General features: G+C 35.3%; 1 protein-coding gene across 1 annotated transcript; it reads right to left on the bottom strand.

The window, feature by feature from the left end:
- Window positions 1-1,155: 1,155 nt before the first annotated feature.
- Window positions 1,156-2,094, bottom strand: LOC117406259 (olfactory receptor 52Z1P-like). The gene has a single exon (XM_059030578.1). The coding sequence runs from the start codon at window positions 2,092-2,094 to the stop codon at window positions 1,156-1,158; it is 939 nt and encodes a 312-aa protein (XP_058886561.1).
- Window positions 2,095-17,057: the final 14,963 nt, after the last annotated feature.

Genomic DNA, 17,057 nt, shown 5'->3' with positions numbered 1-17,057 from the left:
CATGTTTAGCCTTGTATCACCTAGCAATGTTCTTGTACAAGCACCCTGTACAAATAACAAATCAAATCAAAATACCTTTGTTACATATACACAAGTTATTCTTGTATTATGACTCTTAAAATACATCCACCTAGTAACAGGGAGAAATTGTCATGGGACCAATTGTAATAGACCCATTTTACAGTGTATGTTATGGTATACAGTAGCAGCATTGTGTTCTGTATGTATGGGTGTCGGGCCGAGGTTAAGGCATTTGCTAAAAGGAAAGACAAGCAGTAGCAATATATATATATATATATATATATATATATATATATATATATATATATATATATATATATATATATATATATATATATTTAAATAACACAAAAAACAGAGCTGTAACATACACTGTAGGCCCCCTTGGATCAACCAGGTGCTTCATTGAATATAAAAAAAGCTTGTATAACACATTATTCCTTTTTTTCTGTACCATATTTCTAAAATATCGTCATACAACAGCAAGATCATATAATGGTTATTGTTGTTTTACACTGTTCGTGAGGCAGATTCAAAATAGTGGTAAGGGCTACTACTGGTACTGGATAATAATAATATTCTCAGACCCCCCCCCCCCCCCCCCGCTATACAAGTAGTCACATGAAATGGACTGACACGAAGGTTTCCTGGTTCAAATTATTTTTGTATATGCTCCACTGTCTATACTGCTAAGGAGATTAATCTTCAAAAATGTTATGATAGTAGGTGTGTAGATCTCATTTTCCTATATAAAAGACACAGTTATGAGTCCCTGCATTCTACTTTAAGAAGTGACAAGGAACACACAGACAATGAAAACACAGCAACTGGTTACTGAAGAGTTTCCTATGACTCACATTTTATCAATGTGACTGAGTTCCTTCGTGGGACCCTTTGAAGTAGAATGCATGAACGCAGTGGAAGCGTATTGAAATGTCTGCAAGGAGGGATCAGTAAACTTGATACATCAATAGCTTTGATAAATACAAAACATGTTGGACATAATGTTTACTTCTTTTATGGTGAATAGGAAAATGTGAGACTGAAAAGATCTATATTGACTATTAGGTTTTTTCGTTAGCTCCATGTCCTGTACTTTGGGGTAAATGCTGTGATAATATGCCTCTATGTTTACTAAAAGGAGGATGTTTTCTTTTTGAACATCTTTATTATTGTATTCCTAATTTCTTTTGTTTTCAGTCCATAAATGATTGGGTTAAACACTGGGGGATATAATATAACAGCTACTCCTACTGTTTTCCTAAAATAGGGAGAAATCTGTTCAAATCGATAAGAAAGTATTTGAAAAATTCCAGAGGTACATAGAATGATATACACAATTAAATGTGTAGCACAGGTTTGAATAGCTTTGCTCTTTGCATCAGACTGTTTGTTCATTAAGCATGTCAAAAGAATCTGAAAGTATGTAAAGATCATTGCCAGCAAAGATAATCCCTGAATTAAACCTGTTATAAACAAGCCATATATATTATTTATACTTGTGTCTGCACAGACCAGTCTCATAAGCGATGGGTTGTCACAGTAAGCATTTGAAATACTGGATCTACATCTTTGAAGCCTCAAACCCATTACAATTAACACACCTATCAAAATGAAATCCAAAACCCAAACTAGTATGATTATTTTGATTACATTGCTGCTCGTCAGGATTGCATTGTATCTTAAAGGGCAACAGATTGCAACATATCTATCATAAGCCATGGCTGTCAATATAAGCAATGAACCTGCTGCATAAAAATGTATGAAAAAAGCCTGCATGACACATCCTGGGTGTGTTATAGTTTCTGAATCTGTCAAAGTGTCCGCCAATAATTTAGGAAGCAAAGCAGTGGCTCCCATCAGGTCATTGATTGGTAGATTGAAAAGCAACACATACATGGGCTCGTGTAGTCGTTTTTCTAGAGCAATTGCAATGAGGATCATTAGATTGCAAAAAACAATAATGCAGTAGAGCAACGTTCCAAGTACAAATGCAGCATATCTGCCTGCGGGCATTAACTTGAAGCCACCCAGTGTTAATGTTGAAGTGACGTTGGCTGACTGGTTCTCCATTGATCCCTTTGCCAGAATTAGTGTTCTTGGGTCTTACTGAAAAGGAAAAGGAGGAGAGATTTGCCTTTCATTTCATATAAGAACTATACACCAATCCAATGTACTTGATCTCTTAAAATGCTCAAAACTAAAATGTTTCCAGTAAACTTACAGTATTAAAAACATTACAGCAGTAAACTGGTATACTGAAGTGAAAATGGAAATAAACAGCCATGCATAAAAACAACCACTTTGCAGTATTTACAGAACTGCATTTTACCATAGTGTATTGCGAAACTTTCAGTAAATTAAATTTCAGTAAATATAGTAAGTACTGCCAACTACTATAACTCCTGCATGGGCAAACACAAACTACAATATAATACAGTTTTACAGCAAACTGCTTCTGTAAATTGTAATATTATAATAACATTATAACATTTTTATATATTTTAAACTTGTCAAAGAGCAGATGTACAAAACAAGAGGCCTGAGGTAAGTTTACCAGATTCAAAATGCAGGTACATCAACCACACTGTATTTACAGTGTAGTTACTGTACATGGAGTTGCATCCTCACTGTAATTTGAGGATGGAACTCCATGTACATTGCCATCATTCATTTAAGAAAGATTTCTCAGCATATAAGTTTATTATAAGGACATGTACTAAATAATGTAACAAATGTTAATGTGCCTGTAATCTGATGTGTATCCAGTTTAACCATTCCACCAGAAATGTAATAACTGAATAAAGTATAGTTAAAAACAAACTACAGTACTTACCCCGTTTTGTTTTCTCGATTACAGCTTAACACACAGTTTTAAATTCAGTGGATTTTCTATTTTATTAGCTGTTCTTGACAACAGAATAACCCTGAGAGAGGCCTGATGCCCATGAGATGAAAAACAATGATACTCACTGTATCAGTAATTTCGACAAAGCATACTGTTTACCAGATATGTTATTGTAAAAAGTCCCTATGACAGTGATACACAAAATTAGCTTAATTCGCAATAGGGAGATGTTGCGAATTAGCCTATGGTTATTATTGTTATTTTTAGCAGACGCCTTTATCCAAGGCAACTTACAGAGACTAGGGTGTGTGAACTATGCATCAGCTGCAGAGTCACTTACAATTACGTCTCACCCGAAAGACGGAGCACAAGGAGGTTAAGTGACTTGCTCAGGGTCACACAATGAGTCAGTGGCTGAGGTGGGATTTGAACCGGGGACCTCCTGGTTACAGGCCTGTTTCTTTAACCACTGGACCACACAGCCTCCTATTAGTGGTAATGCATCTAATTTTGTTTAAAACTATCATGATGACTCCCTGTAAATGCTAGTAAATTAAATAACCTTTAAATGTAAGTCAAACCCAGATGTATGGTTGTATAGCAGATGATTACTGTACTGCATAATAATAATTCTTATAATAATAGTAATAATAAAATATAATCAAATGATATACATAGAAAACCTCTTATGTTTTGTGACCCACTATATTTCTGAATACCGATACAAATAAAGTGATTTTTTAAAGCAAAACAATTGTGTGGCTCAGCAGATGTTGTATAGCAAACCATAACAAACTGCATAATAATGAAATACATAACACACCTGTTATATTTTGGGCTTTGGGTTACATCACAAAATAGAAAAAGTCAGATAGGATTGTGCTTGAGTGGGTTTCTACTTACCGGTCAGCATGGTACCCCTCTGTCTTGCTGAGAGCTTCTGAGCCTCCGAGCCTTTGTGGCAGGGTTCTAAGCTTCACCTGAGGGACATGCAGTTGCAGAGGTGGTGATGGAATGCAATGGTGGGGCAGAAAGTGCACATGAAAAAAAATGGGGGGCTTGACTAGGGGTTTAAATAGCAAGCTTGTTGAAGAGGCAAAATTATCAGGGTCTGTTTCTCCTTTACAATATTGTGTGGTGAAGTAGACAAATACCAACAGTGTGTGTGTATGTATGTGTGTATATATATATATATAGATAGATAGATAGATAGATAGATAGATAGATAGATATATAGATAGATAGATAGAGCCTGTGATACATTGCTTTTAATATTTATTTAATTTTAATATTTATTTAAAAGTATTGATTTACGCAGCATTGCAATCAGGGTGAGACAAATCACTTTGTATGCTGGTGGCCACTAGCATTGAAAACCTGGTGGCCAAGTGAACTTATATGGTGGTCAACATTTTCAAATGGGGGCGCTATGAGGAGACATGTATATATTGCACACACATTGCTTTTGCATGCTTTGTTTTCATGTAATGGGTGTTTTTTTATTATCTTTAAATTATGGGAGGAGAACTATCGGTATATACAACTGATGTGCCAGAGAACTAACTCCATAACATTTCAGCCAACTGCATAAAATGCCAGGGAACTATATATAATTAATGCAAGGGAACTATTTATATTAAATGCCAGGGAACTATTTTCTGTGTGCATCAAATGCCAGTGAGTGAAGTACAGTCAGCACTCGCATATCCAACCCTATAGAATATTGACTTCAGTGATGGTTAAATGAGTTTGAGAGTGTGACGCATATCTGATTATTTCATTTTGACCAGTTCCAATCCTTGTCCATTTTTTCAGGGAACACAAAAAAGATACAATGTAAAAAATACATAGCTGAAAGGACTGTGTTTTAAAATAAGTAGTGTGATAAAATAAAAGGGAAAGCAATAAAGAACACATATGTGAGCCTGAGAATGAGCAGAGTCCAGTTGTTTGCCGCCAGGCTTTGGACAATTATAATCAATAATCACCATTGCCCCTGGATATCGTTGCCTGTCTGTTTCTTCTGCACTGCTGTATTACCTTCACCTGCACACACACCCACTTTGCCACACCGTCCCAACCATTTAGTCAGGGAACCCAAGTGTTTAGTTAGCGCTCCTTGAGGGAGTTAGGCTTTTGTTTTGTTTTTGCTGTTTGTTTTGGTTTCTCCCTGCACTGTAAATAAAATGCACCGTTTTGGAAAACTAACTGAAGTCTCCAAGTAATTTATTGGGAAAAACCTGCACAACATATGGCCACTTTGTCACAGTAGGCTTCCATTTAGATGTACTGTAGTTGGGTTTGTTGTTACAGTGCTATATTTTCAACAGAAGTATTTTATTTCAGAACGATTTGATTCTGAAAATATCACTTGCCAAAAGAGATGATAAGTGAACTGCAATACAGTACATGCTTTTAAATCCGGTATTGTAGCAGTGTGTAAAAGTCTCCATTAATGACCCAACAGCAACATGAAATAAAAATGTTACCCATGCACAGAACTGCGTAAAATGTAAAAGGCAATAGAATTTAGCAAAAAATTAAAAAAAATAAAATAAAGTTTCCAGAATTAAAACAGTATCCAAAGGTAGTATTCAAAATTTGCAGAATATTTTCTTTCTTTCTTTTTTTTTTAAATTTCTTAGCAGACGCCCTTATCCAGGGCAACTTACAATTGTTACAAGATATCATATTATACATTATTTCACATTATACAGATATCACATTATTTTTTTACATACAATTACCCATTTATACAGTTGGGTTTTTACTGGAGCAATCTAGGTAAAGTACTGCCCTATATAGTGTTTGATGAGGCCCTAATGTCACAGTGCACTTGCAAATGAAAATGCACAAAATCACCTAAAGATCACAGATTTGACTGTTGCTTCAGTTTCTTTGATATTTTGTTTAGGGTAAGAAAGAGATTTTGAAAACTTTGAAAAACAATTTTGTTTTAAAAGACTTAAAGACTTAAAGACTTCAGTTGGCTGAACTTAAGTTTCACAAACATAAAAAGCTGTCAAGACTTTAGTTAACTAGGACAATAGTTTAGTTTGGTTGACTTTGGCTTTGGGTTACTAGTTTGTATGTGAGCTATTTCTTTGTAACATAACCCCTCCCCCTTTTCTGTGTTTTTTTTTGGGTTTTTTTAGTATCTCTCTGTCCAGCCCATAAATACTAGACCGGCTGTCGCACACACATAATTGAATAGAACCAAAGGAACTGAGGGGAGGAAATGGTCTGACAGGAGGACACCTCCAGGGAACAAATAAGTGCATTGTGTTTCCTCCTGACAAACTAATTGGAACACATAGGCTTTGTGCAGCAAATAGTTCCTCATCGTTGTGATGAATGCATCTGTCTTGCTTTTGTTTTGTTATTTAGATTGCACCCCTGTTTCCTCACCAATTTGAATATCACCTTGTGTATGTAGCATAGAATATAGACAACCCCTGTTCCTGCAGTCAAGCTAATCACCTCTTTTTAACTTGGAGGAAAGGCCCAGTCTGGCTAACTTCTGCCTGGACTCAGCAGGCACGTGACCTGTAGGGACCACCGTCGCACAGTGAGTCAAATTATCCCCAACTGATTTGCCTCCCTAACCCAAAAGCCAATGTAATGCTTCATGTGAGCCAAGATCAGCCATTGGTCTGAGCATGATTCAAACTAGAAAGCTCTTGATCATAAAACTGACCCTGCACTTCACAAAGTAAAGCTTTTACCAGAGGACTTTCCAGTAGGGTTGCCACCCCGCCGGTATTTTACTGGGCTGTCCGGTATTTTTATGTACTTTGACCCCCTGTCCGTTTTTTTTTTTTTTTGGAAGATGTCCGGTAATTCTAAGAATTCTAATCTACTGGATATGTTCTTAAAAAATGTGTTACAATAAACAATTTAATATCACATGTTGTGCTTGTATGAGTGAAATTCAAATACTATAACACAGCGGTGTGTAAATGCACCAGAAAGAATTGAGGTAACAACGTAAGCCACCAAAATGCTGTACCGTTATGTTTTTCTTGTGTGCTTACCGCTGTGTGTTATCTGGTATGAGCATGTGCGCTGCTGTTAAGTTTGACAGCCCTTTGAATGAAGAAGTGCGAAACTATTAAGTAGCATACTGTAACGTTAAGCGCAAAGCTATTAAGTAGCATACTGTAACGTTAGTCACAATGGCAGAGACAAATGAAGAAGTAGACAATAGGATGGGATGGGGCGTCCAGTATTTGTATCTCAAAGGTGGCAACCCTACTTTCCAGTCAAGTCTGTTTCCTCATGTATGAGTGACATATTTCAAAATCAATAGGAACCAAGTTTGTCTTATGACCCAATTTTGTTTCACTAATTTACTGCAAATGCCATAATTGTACCTAACAAAATGTATCCATTTTTTGATCACTGGTTCCACTTCTATTATAGGAATATCAAGAACAGAGGAAGGGCCAGGAAATTCTGTGACCTTCCCCATCATATTGTTATACTGTGCTTCGCTTTGCGTGGCTGTAGATACCAATCACTTACTGTAGAATAGTGCCAATAGGCGCATGTGCTTATACTTGAGAACACATTGTTTTCTAAGTTGCTACGGTAACATAAATATAAAATACCACAATAAAGCCTTGTAAGTGGATTTATAATCTATTTTATCCTGTATTAGAGCACTTCCATACATAAGCTCATGTGCCTATTTGTGCAGTTAGACAGTATTAGAACTAATGGTAGCTCTGCAAATAGAGGCCTTGCATTGCTGCTGCATCCTTCTGCTCTGTGTATAAATAGAAGACAGGTTTATTTTGTTCAAACTGTTTCGTATTACAAGTGCTACAGATAAGTAAGTAAATAAGAATGTACTGTAAGTAAATAAATTCATCTTCCTGAAAACTGTTTTCAATATGTAGTTGCAGATGTTGCATCATGTTTTTTCCATATGATTCTTGAAATGTTTTTTGTTTACGACTGTAAGTTGCCCTGAATAAGAAATAAATAAGAATAAATAAATAAATAAATAAATAAATAAATAAATAAATTAATAATAATAATAATAATAATAATAATAATAATAATAATAATAATAATAATAATAATAATAATAATAATACCTTTTTGTTTGAGTAACTGTTTTATTATTTGTGTGAAAAGAAACATTTATAAGAATAAACTGTTAGTTATAAGTACTACAATATTTCAACAGTATGCAAATGATGTAATGGTCTGAAACTTGTACATCTGTTGGGTTCAGTTAATGGTTTCAACTGCTGAAAGAGTTCAAACAAACTGTAAAGACCTTAAAGACTCTGTCAATGTGTCTGTGAACATGCAGCCTGGGTCTGCATTAACCTTTTTCCAAAGCAGGAGGAATACATTTGAGCCATTCTTGGCCTTTAAAATTACCTAACAATAAATTAGTGTAATTGTATACTTTATATATATAGAAAATGCGAGTTATAATTACATTAAGACACGATTGAGTATATTACATTATTTACTATTACATAGAAATACATTCTATATCTCATGTAACTTGTTTGCCTTCTTAGAGTGGTCACTTATACAATGCATACTTGATAATTTAAGACATTTTCTGTAAACTGATCCAAGAATCACAGATGAATACATAGTTAAGGTAATCGTGTCTTGGCTCTGATTGCATCATTATACAGTTTCCTACAAGAGACCATTATTAATGAGATCTGTAGTGAATTCTTTGCAACTAGTTATGATTAACAGTTGCACATTATAATTAATCCTTCGGGGCAGGGATGAAGCACAAGCCAATTAATGTGCATTAGTTTTCCCTGCTTATTAATGAAGTGTGACTATAATGATGCCTCTAGGTATTTGAGCTATGAGCCCCACTAATGTAACACCAGGGCTTTGTCTTGCAGTAGCTTGTTTATTTAGGATTTATTTTTCTTTCCACACACACTCAACTTGTACTGTTTCATCTTTCTTTACTGTTTAAAGGATATGATATGCTGATGTGTTTTTATCAAGAAGGCATTTTAAAATGTATTAAGGTTTGTTTAAACCTTTGTTTTTGTTGTTGTTTCAACCAGTTTGGTGTAGTATAGTGCACTATAGGAAACTATAGTGTTTTAGATGTTACTTTACAATAGCATTGGCCAATTTCACCAAGGCTATCAATAAGCCATTTGTATTTTTGCTGTTGTGTGGGTTGGGGCTCAGTGTTTCCCTGCTGTCCACAGCAGATTACATGTAAGCTTTCCAGAGGTGTTTGTTTTGGTCCTTTTCACTCAGCCTTCATCCAGAGACCCTTTAATATAATTACTATAGTGGCCAGTGGAATTAGAGAAGGGACAGTCCCCATTGCTCATTAAACAGCTGTAGTTGAATAATCAGAAAAAAGACTGCTTCCGTGCACTGCTAATTAAATAGTTTATTGGTCATCAGTTGTTGGTAACAGGATGTTAACTGTATTATGAGGGTAAATGGAGCCATATGTTTAGGTCTTTCAAGCCTGGTGTCTCAATACATACAGCAGTTGCTCAATTATCACCTAAAAAATAGCAGTTTATTAAAGTTTATTAAAGACTTTGGAAATATGCCCACAACACACTGACAAGCTGGCAAGTCAGTACCATTCTGTACTAATGTCCTGGATCATTCACTTTCAAAAATGAATGAAGTCACATCTTATCCTTACAGCACAGCAGAAAGTAGGCCGCAGTGTGTGTTAACTGGGCCCTGAATCAAGTAATTCCAGCTGGTGCAGGTTATTAACACTTTCAGTCAATGATGTCCCTCTATCTCTTTACTTTGCTCATCTGCTTTCCCATGAGGAGTGAGAGAGCATATGCCATTGCAAACCCAGACAGCATAGCATGCTGCCTGCACCAAGCAGACAAACACAATCCATCCTATTTACTATACCTTCTCCAGCAACAGAAAAAATGCACAAAAATATAAGTGTATTACTTCAAGTAGAGGCTTACATATCTTCTTTAATATTGGTATGTCTATTGTTGAACAGCATATTGAAAAGTGAGAATACACAAATACAGCCATTGTAAAACGGTGTAAAAAAACCCTAAAACCGTCTGCAGTGCACTGCAAAATGTCTATTGACAAAACTTGTTTTAACAAATGTTTTGTTAAGGAGTGTTAAAGACCATTTTGATTACATAAATCACACATGCGGTTCTTAATCCTTTATGAACAGTTGTTACTGTTTTTTTAAAAGCATTTATTTACAACAGTTTTGATCAGGGCCCATTGCCTGGGAGTCTCTTTATTTATTTATTGTGTCTCTTAAATATTTGTAAAGAGCCAAGGATTTCTATTATTTAAACAGTGGCAGTATATAGATCCACAGCCATTTCAACCAATTAATTTGACCAATACAATTGTAATTCAGAATGTATTTTATTTAAATCCTATACTGTATAATACCTTTTTAGTGCATACACTGTATTATCTAGTCAATGTAATCCCTTCTTTTGTTGTGTGTACTTTTACTGGTATGAAAGAGGATTTAAAAATAAACTTGTACCAGTAACGCAAATCTGAGGGCGAAGTATTCACCAGAGACTACTGGAACTGTGGGAATACACACATCTGATTAGGAATACATCAAAGAAAGCAAGACAGGAGAAAATTAATGAGATTTTCATGGGAGGCCTGGCCAAGTGCTGACCTTTGTGCAAATGTTGCAATCCCCATAATACAATGTAACATTGCACATACTTTACAATCTAATACATCTATTTAGTCCTTACTTTGCTTTGTTTTTTCTGTATGTAGAGAAAAAACTATATGAGTTACATGACCCCATCTGTGGCCCAGAGTCTTGAAGGGGATCAAAACAATAAAAACCTTTATAACAATAAATGAATACATAATAAATATATACATTATTTATATACAATGTTCAAACATGTTTAGTCTAGAATACTGGCCTGACCTCATTACATTAAAGGGTAAGTAACTTGATGTCTTTGTAATTTATTTTTACATTTTCTTTAATACTTCAAAGTGTGTCCGATCATTCCAAATGGTTCTGGGTTCTCCAATATTGGCTGTTTGCAAACAACATAAAATACATTAGTAAAGAAAAAGAGATGCCAATGACATCTGAAGCTACTAACTGTTTAAAACAAGAGTCTCCTTAAAAAGAGATGCCGATTTCCTTTTAAATTATTGCTTAGATATTCAAAGAACTGAAATGTATTTGCTTACGATTGTAAGTCGCTCTGGATAAGGGTGTCTGCTAAGAAATAAATAATAATAATAATAATAATAATAATAATAATAATAATAATAATAATAATAATAATAATAATAATAATAATAACTGTGACCTTAATTTGAGAACACATAAAGTATCCATCATCATCATCATGATAATAATAATAATAATAATAATAATAATAATAATAATAATAATAATAATAATAATAATAATAGATGGAACATGGACTCATTTTCCCTCCAGAGCACTCAGTTGTTTACCTCAAGTAACTGTGTAAGTCAGTCTATCTGCGTAACTAGGTCTTAATGAAAAACAAGCAAAGTCCCCTGTGAAGCTTGTGAAGCTTTCTTTAAATATATTGTGTCAGTCATGTCATCTACATTTACAAACAAGCAACAAAGAAGTGACCAAACAACTAATCAGTGTGCCAAGTGGCTTGGGACTGCAACCGCTGACTGTCACCATGCATGTTGTAAGACAAGCAGATATGAACTCTTTAGTGACAGACACATCCTACACTGCTAGCTAGCATACTGAACAGTGTTGCATCATTGTGGATAGCTCACATGAGGAGGGACAACTAACACCTCACTGCAGGCTTCTTGAGTGCATTTATTTCTGTAACAACACATAAAACTGCAGGGATATGGCTTTTATTCATGTGAATGCCTGTGTTATTAAGATCAGCCACAGTCTTAGCTTGTGTCAATAAACCCAGTTCATTCAATCAACTTTAGGTACCACTTTAAAGATTTTTCTTTTTAAGGATAGTTTTTTTAAGAGGCGTTAGAAATATTATCTTAGCACTTTGGAAAATAAAAATAAACTTCTCTCTCTCTCTCTCTCTCTCAAACAGTTGAAAATTGTTTTGTGAATTCATTTATTTAAATGGTCTTTAAAAATATCATTAACAAAACATTCTTTAAGCCAGTTCTTAAAGTTAATAGCAGTACCTTTGAAGTAGGTCAAATGTATTTTTTCTTGCATACTTGTTTATGTTTCTTTGCTCAGAATAAAATAGACAGTCAGTACTCCCGAACAGAACAGTAACCTCCAATACAGGAACATGGGTGGGTGTAATTACTGCACAAATTGGTCTTGCAATAGCCTGAATAGCTTTGGCAGGGGAAGAGGTTAATTGAGCAATTTGAATAATGTCTAACTTAAACAAAGAGGTGGGCATTCTGTTACAATACTGACATGTTATTTCATGAATCCGCAGGTACATTTAAATAGTTTGAAATACATTAAATGTAGCAGTCTGTAGTTGTATTATGTCACACTTACAATAAGACACCAACTGTGAGTTTGAAAGGAGAAGATACAAAATAGCCACCAGGGGGCAATCACTTCTTTCAAATATGCTGCCTGAAAGGTACTGTGAGAGAACAAGGAACAACTCTTTCATTTACACAAGTACAGGCTACTTGATAATACAAAGATACAAAGAGGGATATTAAAAGAGCAGATCCTTAAAAACATATATTTATGTACGCCTTTTTTTAATTATATATATATATATATATATATATATATATATATATATATATATATATATATATATATATATATATAGTTTTCATTATATTTCTACTACTGTAATATCTACAACCAGGAATAAACTGTGAAATGGACTCACTCTGATTCCCTTTGCTTTAATTCTGAACAATATGAATCAGTTAAAGGAATGATAACCAAGGCTTTAAAAATTATCGATTGTGATGAAAATATTTTGTTTTCTGAATGACTTATTTTGTGTGCGGTCAGTGTGAGTCAGACAGTCAGGTTCGCTCTCCCTTGAAAACAGAGATACTACAATTGGGCAGTTTTTATTTTATTTTATTAATTCAATTTAGGATATATAGATTTGAACAAGTGCTATCCTTTGTGTAAATGTTGCAATCCCAATCATACAATGTAACATAGCACATACCGGAATCAAATACATCTATTTAGTCCTTACTTTGCTTTGTTTTTTCTGTATGTAGAGAAACCCCAGGAGGAAAAATATATAAATTACATGATCATTCCAAATGGTTCTGGGTTCTCCAATATTGGATGTTTGCAAACAACATAAAATACATTAGTAAAGAAAAAGAGATGCCAATGACATTTGAAGCTACTAACTGTTTAAAACAAGAGTCTCCTTAAAAAGAGATGCCGATTTCCTTTTAAATTATTGCTTAGATATTCAAAGAACTGTGACCTTAATTTGAAAACGCATAAAGTATCCATCATCATCATCATCATAATAATAATAATAATAATAATAATAATAATAATAATAATAATAATAATAATAATAATAATAATAGATGGAACATGGACTCATTTTCCCTCCAGAGCACTCAGTTGTTTACCTCAAGTTACTGTGTAAGTCAGTCTATCTGCGTAACTAGGTCTTAATGAAAAACAAGCAAAGTCCCCTGTGAAGCTTGTGAAGCTTTCTTTAAATATATTGTGTCAGTCATGTCATCTACATTTACAAACAAGCAACAAAGAAGTGACCAAACAACTAATCAGTGTGCCGAGTGGCTTGGGACTGCAACCGCTGACTGTCACCATGCATGTTGTAAGACAAGCAGATATGAACTCTTTAGTGACAGACACATCCTACACTGCTAGCTAGCATACTGAACAGTGTTGCATCATTGTGGATAGCTCACATGAGGAGGGACAACTAACACCTCACTGCAGGCTTCTTGAGTGCATTTATTTCTGTAACAACACATAAAACTGCAGGGATATGGCTTTTATTCATGTGAATGCCTGTGTTGTTAAGATCAGCCACTGTCTTAGCTTGTGTCAATAAACCCAGTTCATTCAATCAACTTTAGGTACCACTTTAAGGAATTTTTTTTTTAAGGATAGTTTTTTTAAGAGGCGTTATAAATATTATTTTAGCACTTTGGAAAATAAAAATAAACTTCTCTCTCTCTCTCTCTCTCTCAAACAGTTGAAAATTGTTTTGTGAATTCATTTATTTAAATGGTCTTTAAAAATATCATTAACAAAACATTCTTTAAGCCAGTTCTTAAAAGTTAATAGCGGTACCTTTGAAGTAGGTCAAATGTATTTTTTCTTGCATACTTGTTTATGTTTCTTTGCTCAGAATAAAATAGACAGTCAGTACTCCCGAACAGAACAGTAACCTCCAATACAGGAACATGGGTGGGTGTAATTACTGCACAAATTGGCCTTGCAATAGCCTGAATAGCTTTGGCAGGGGAAGAGGTTAATTGAGCAATTTGAATAATGTCTAACTTAAACAAAGAGGTGGGCATTCTGTTACAATACTGACATGTTATTACATGAATCCTGGATTCGCAGGTACATTTAAATAGTTTGAAATACATTAAATGTAGCAGTCTGTAGTTGTATTATGTCACACTTACAATAAGACACCAACTGTGAGTTTGAAAGGAGAAGATACAAAATAGCCACCAGGGGGCAATCACTTCTTTCACAACCTTACATATTCCATAAAATGCCTGAGCCACTGAACATGCTAAGGAGGGTCAGCCTGCTCCCAAACAAACACATTCTGGCATCTAGCCAGCAAAGTAGTAAAACCCAGGGTGTCTGACTGTAGCCTAGACAGGGGAATGTCACTGGAAAGAACGGCAAATAGGGTAATAAATGGGACAGGATCAAGTGACTGCTGGGAAATCTGTGAAAGGGTCTTAAAAATAGATGTCCAAAATGGAGCCAACCTGGGACAGGAGCAATATGTATGAAACAGGGAAGCAGGGCACTGCTTTCATCTGTCACAGGTCAAATCCAAGGCCAGATAAATCGTGGCTAATATGATTTAAGATAGATGACTGTGGTGCAAAACTTTTTATTATTATTTTTTTTATCAGCCCATGTTGGGTAACGACAGAAAAGGAGTGCACAAGAGAGCATTGACCCATTCATCCTCAGAGAGGTCCAAACCCAGATCCTGCTGCCATAGATCCTTCAATGTGGGCAATGCAATAATAGAATGGTGCTGTAGATTTTGAATACAATGCCTTTATAACTTGAAATGGATTTAAATACGCAATCTATAATGGAATTAAGGGGTCAGCAAAGAAAAATTGGCAATTTAGTTGCGCAGATGTAGAAAACAAAGTGTTATGAGCTGCATGCCTAAAACCATGAGTCCAAATCCAGTTGTAAGGCGTGTCCTGGAGGTTGTCCCACTCAGCTGGGGTTTCCTTGTCAAGGGACACAAGAACCTAAAGAAATAACACAAGAGAGAGAGTGGTGCCCGGACCTTAGCCAGGACCTTAACATCCATGTTGAGCAGCAAACAAGGGCTCCTTCAATTTTTTAAATAATAGGGATATTGTTGCTTGACTTAGGATCAGACATAGAGACACGCATGTGAAAGAACATGCAGCACAGCAAAGGAGAGAGTTGGGTGGAGGAGGGGTAATGCATTTCTATGGGGACCTACGTCTGGACCTGGGGACTCAGCACATTAACTTGATCGCTTGCATTATTTCATCCAAACAAACCTTAGATTGAGGGTTAATAATAGAAACGTTATTTGCAAAGAAAGTGTCAAATAGGGACGGGTCGGCAGGAGATTCAGACATTGAATGAAAGTGTTTAAATCAATCTTTTATATCCTGCAGATCAATAGGTGTTGAACCTGATTGTCATGAAATTCAGTGATAAACTCACAGAGCGGATGAGCTAAGATTTTACCAGCATTGTCACCGACTCATATAAAACATATTGTTATTTAAGCAACGGCTGTTTTGTTTGCTTGGTGGACAAAAGATCACATTCTGTTTGTAAGGCCAGCCATTCTTTGTATGGTGCCAGAGAAGGTGTATTTTGTATATTGCTGATCCAGTTTTAACATGTGGCCAGTTAATAAACATACCCTAGTCAGCACAGACACTCTCTTAAAACAGGAATCAAGCCTTTTGGCAAGTCAAGCACTCTGTTTCCCTGATGGAGTTGAGGGAGAACACTGCTTGTATTCCTAAGTGATACAGCACAGGCGTATCACTGCTGTGTCTGCATAAAGGAATATATTTACTTTGTCCGTGTTTTTAAAGACATACAAGAATGTGAAATTAGAAAAAATATTAATTTATGCATATGGTGTGTACATACATAAACCGACTGTTACACATGTGGGTACGGGGGGAGACCCCACTCTTTCCTTGTCCATGATGCAATGACTAGGTAGAACATGTCTCAGTTAAGATTTCTGTATTGTAAAAATGTCTGGTTTTGTTTTTCTCGCAAACTTAACATTTTCTTAACATAGTTTTTTGCAATGAATAGGAAATGGGAGGCTGTGTGGTCCAGTGGTTAAAGAAAAGGGCTTGGAACCAGGAGGTCCCCGGTTCAAATCCCACCTCAGCCACTGACTCATTGTGTGACCTTGAGCAAGTCACTTAACCTCCTTGTGCTCTGTCTTTCAGGTGAGACATAGTTGTAAGTGACTCTGCAGCTGATGCATAGTTCACACACCCGAGTCTCTGTAAGTTGCCTTGGATAACAGTGTCTGTTAAATAAACAAATAATAATAAATGTCCACATAAGTAAACCTCCAGGTTCTCTCGGTGTAGCAAAATACATGTTTGGGGGTAATGTTAATGTGTCTCATTACCTTGACATTTGAAATCGTTATGTCAGGATCACAAGATGAATTCTCTTGTGGTCTTTGATTAATACATGTTTATTTATTTATTGTATATGTCCTCAATTAGCAATGTAACTATATTATTATTATTATTATTATTATTATTATTATTATTATTATTATTATTATTATTATTATTATTATTATTATTATTATCATCATTTTAATAAAATCTATTTTCAAGTTGTTCAGGACAATCTGTAATGCCAAATTCAAACTCTGTATCTCCACTACACACACTTACCAATCAGCAGGACTGAAAATCAATGCACAAGACCCCGATTCCACTGTTATGTGAATTGCCTTGTTTTGACCCATCGCCATTAAGC

Source organism: Acipenser ruthenus, chromosome 9, assembly GCF_902713425.1.
Source record: "Acipenser ruthenus chromosome 9, fAciRut3.2 maternal haplotype, whole genome shotgun sequence".
NCBI lineage: Eukaryota > Metazoa > Chordata > Actinopteri > Acipenseriformes > Acipenseridae > Acipenser > Acipenser ruthenus.
The sequence above is the reverse complement of the archived record's forward strand: the minus strand, read 5'-3'. Positions and strand labels throughout refer to the sequence as shown.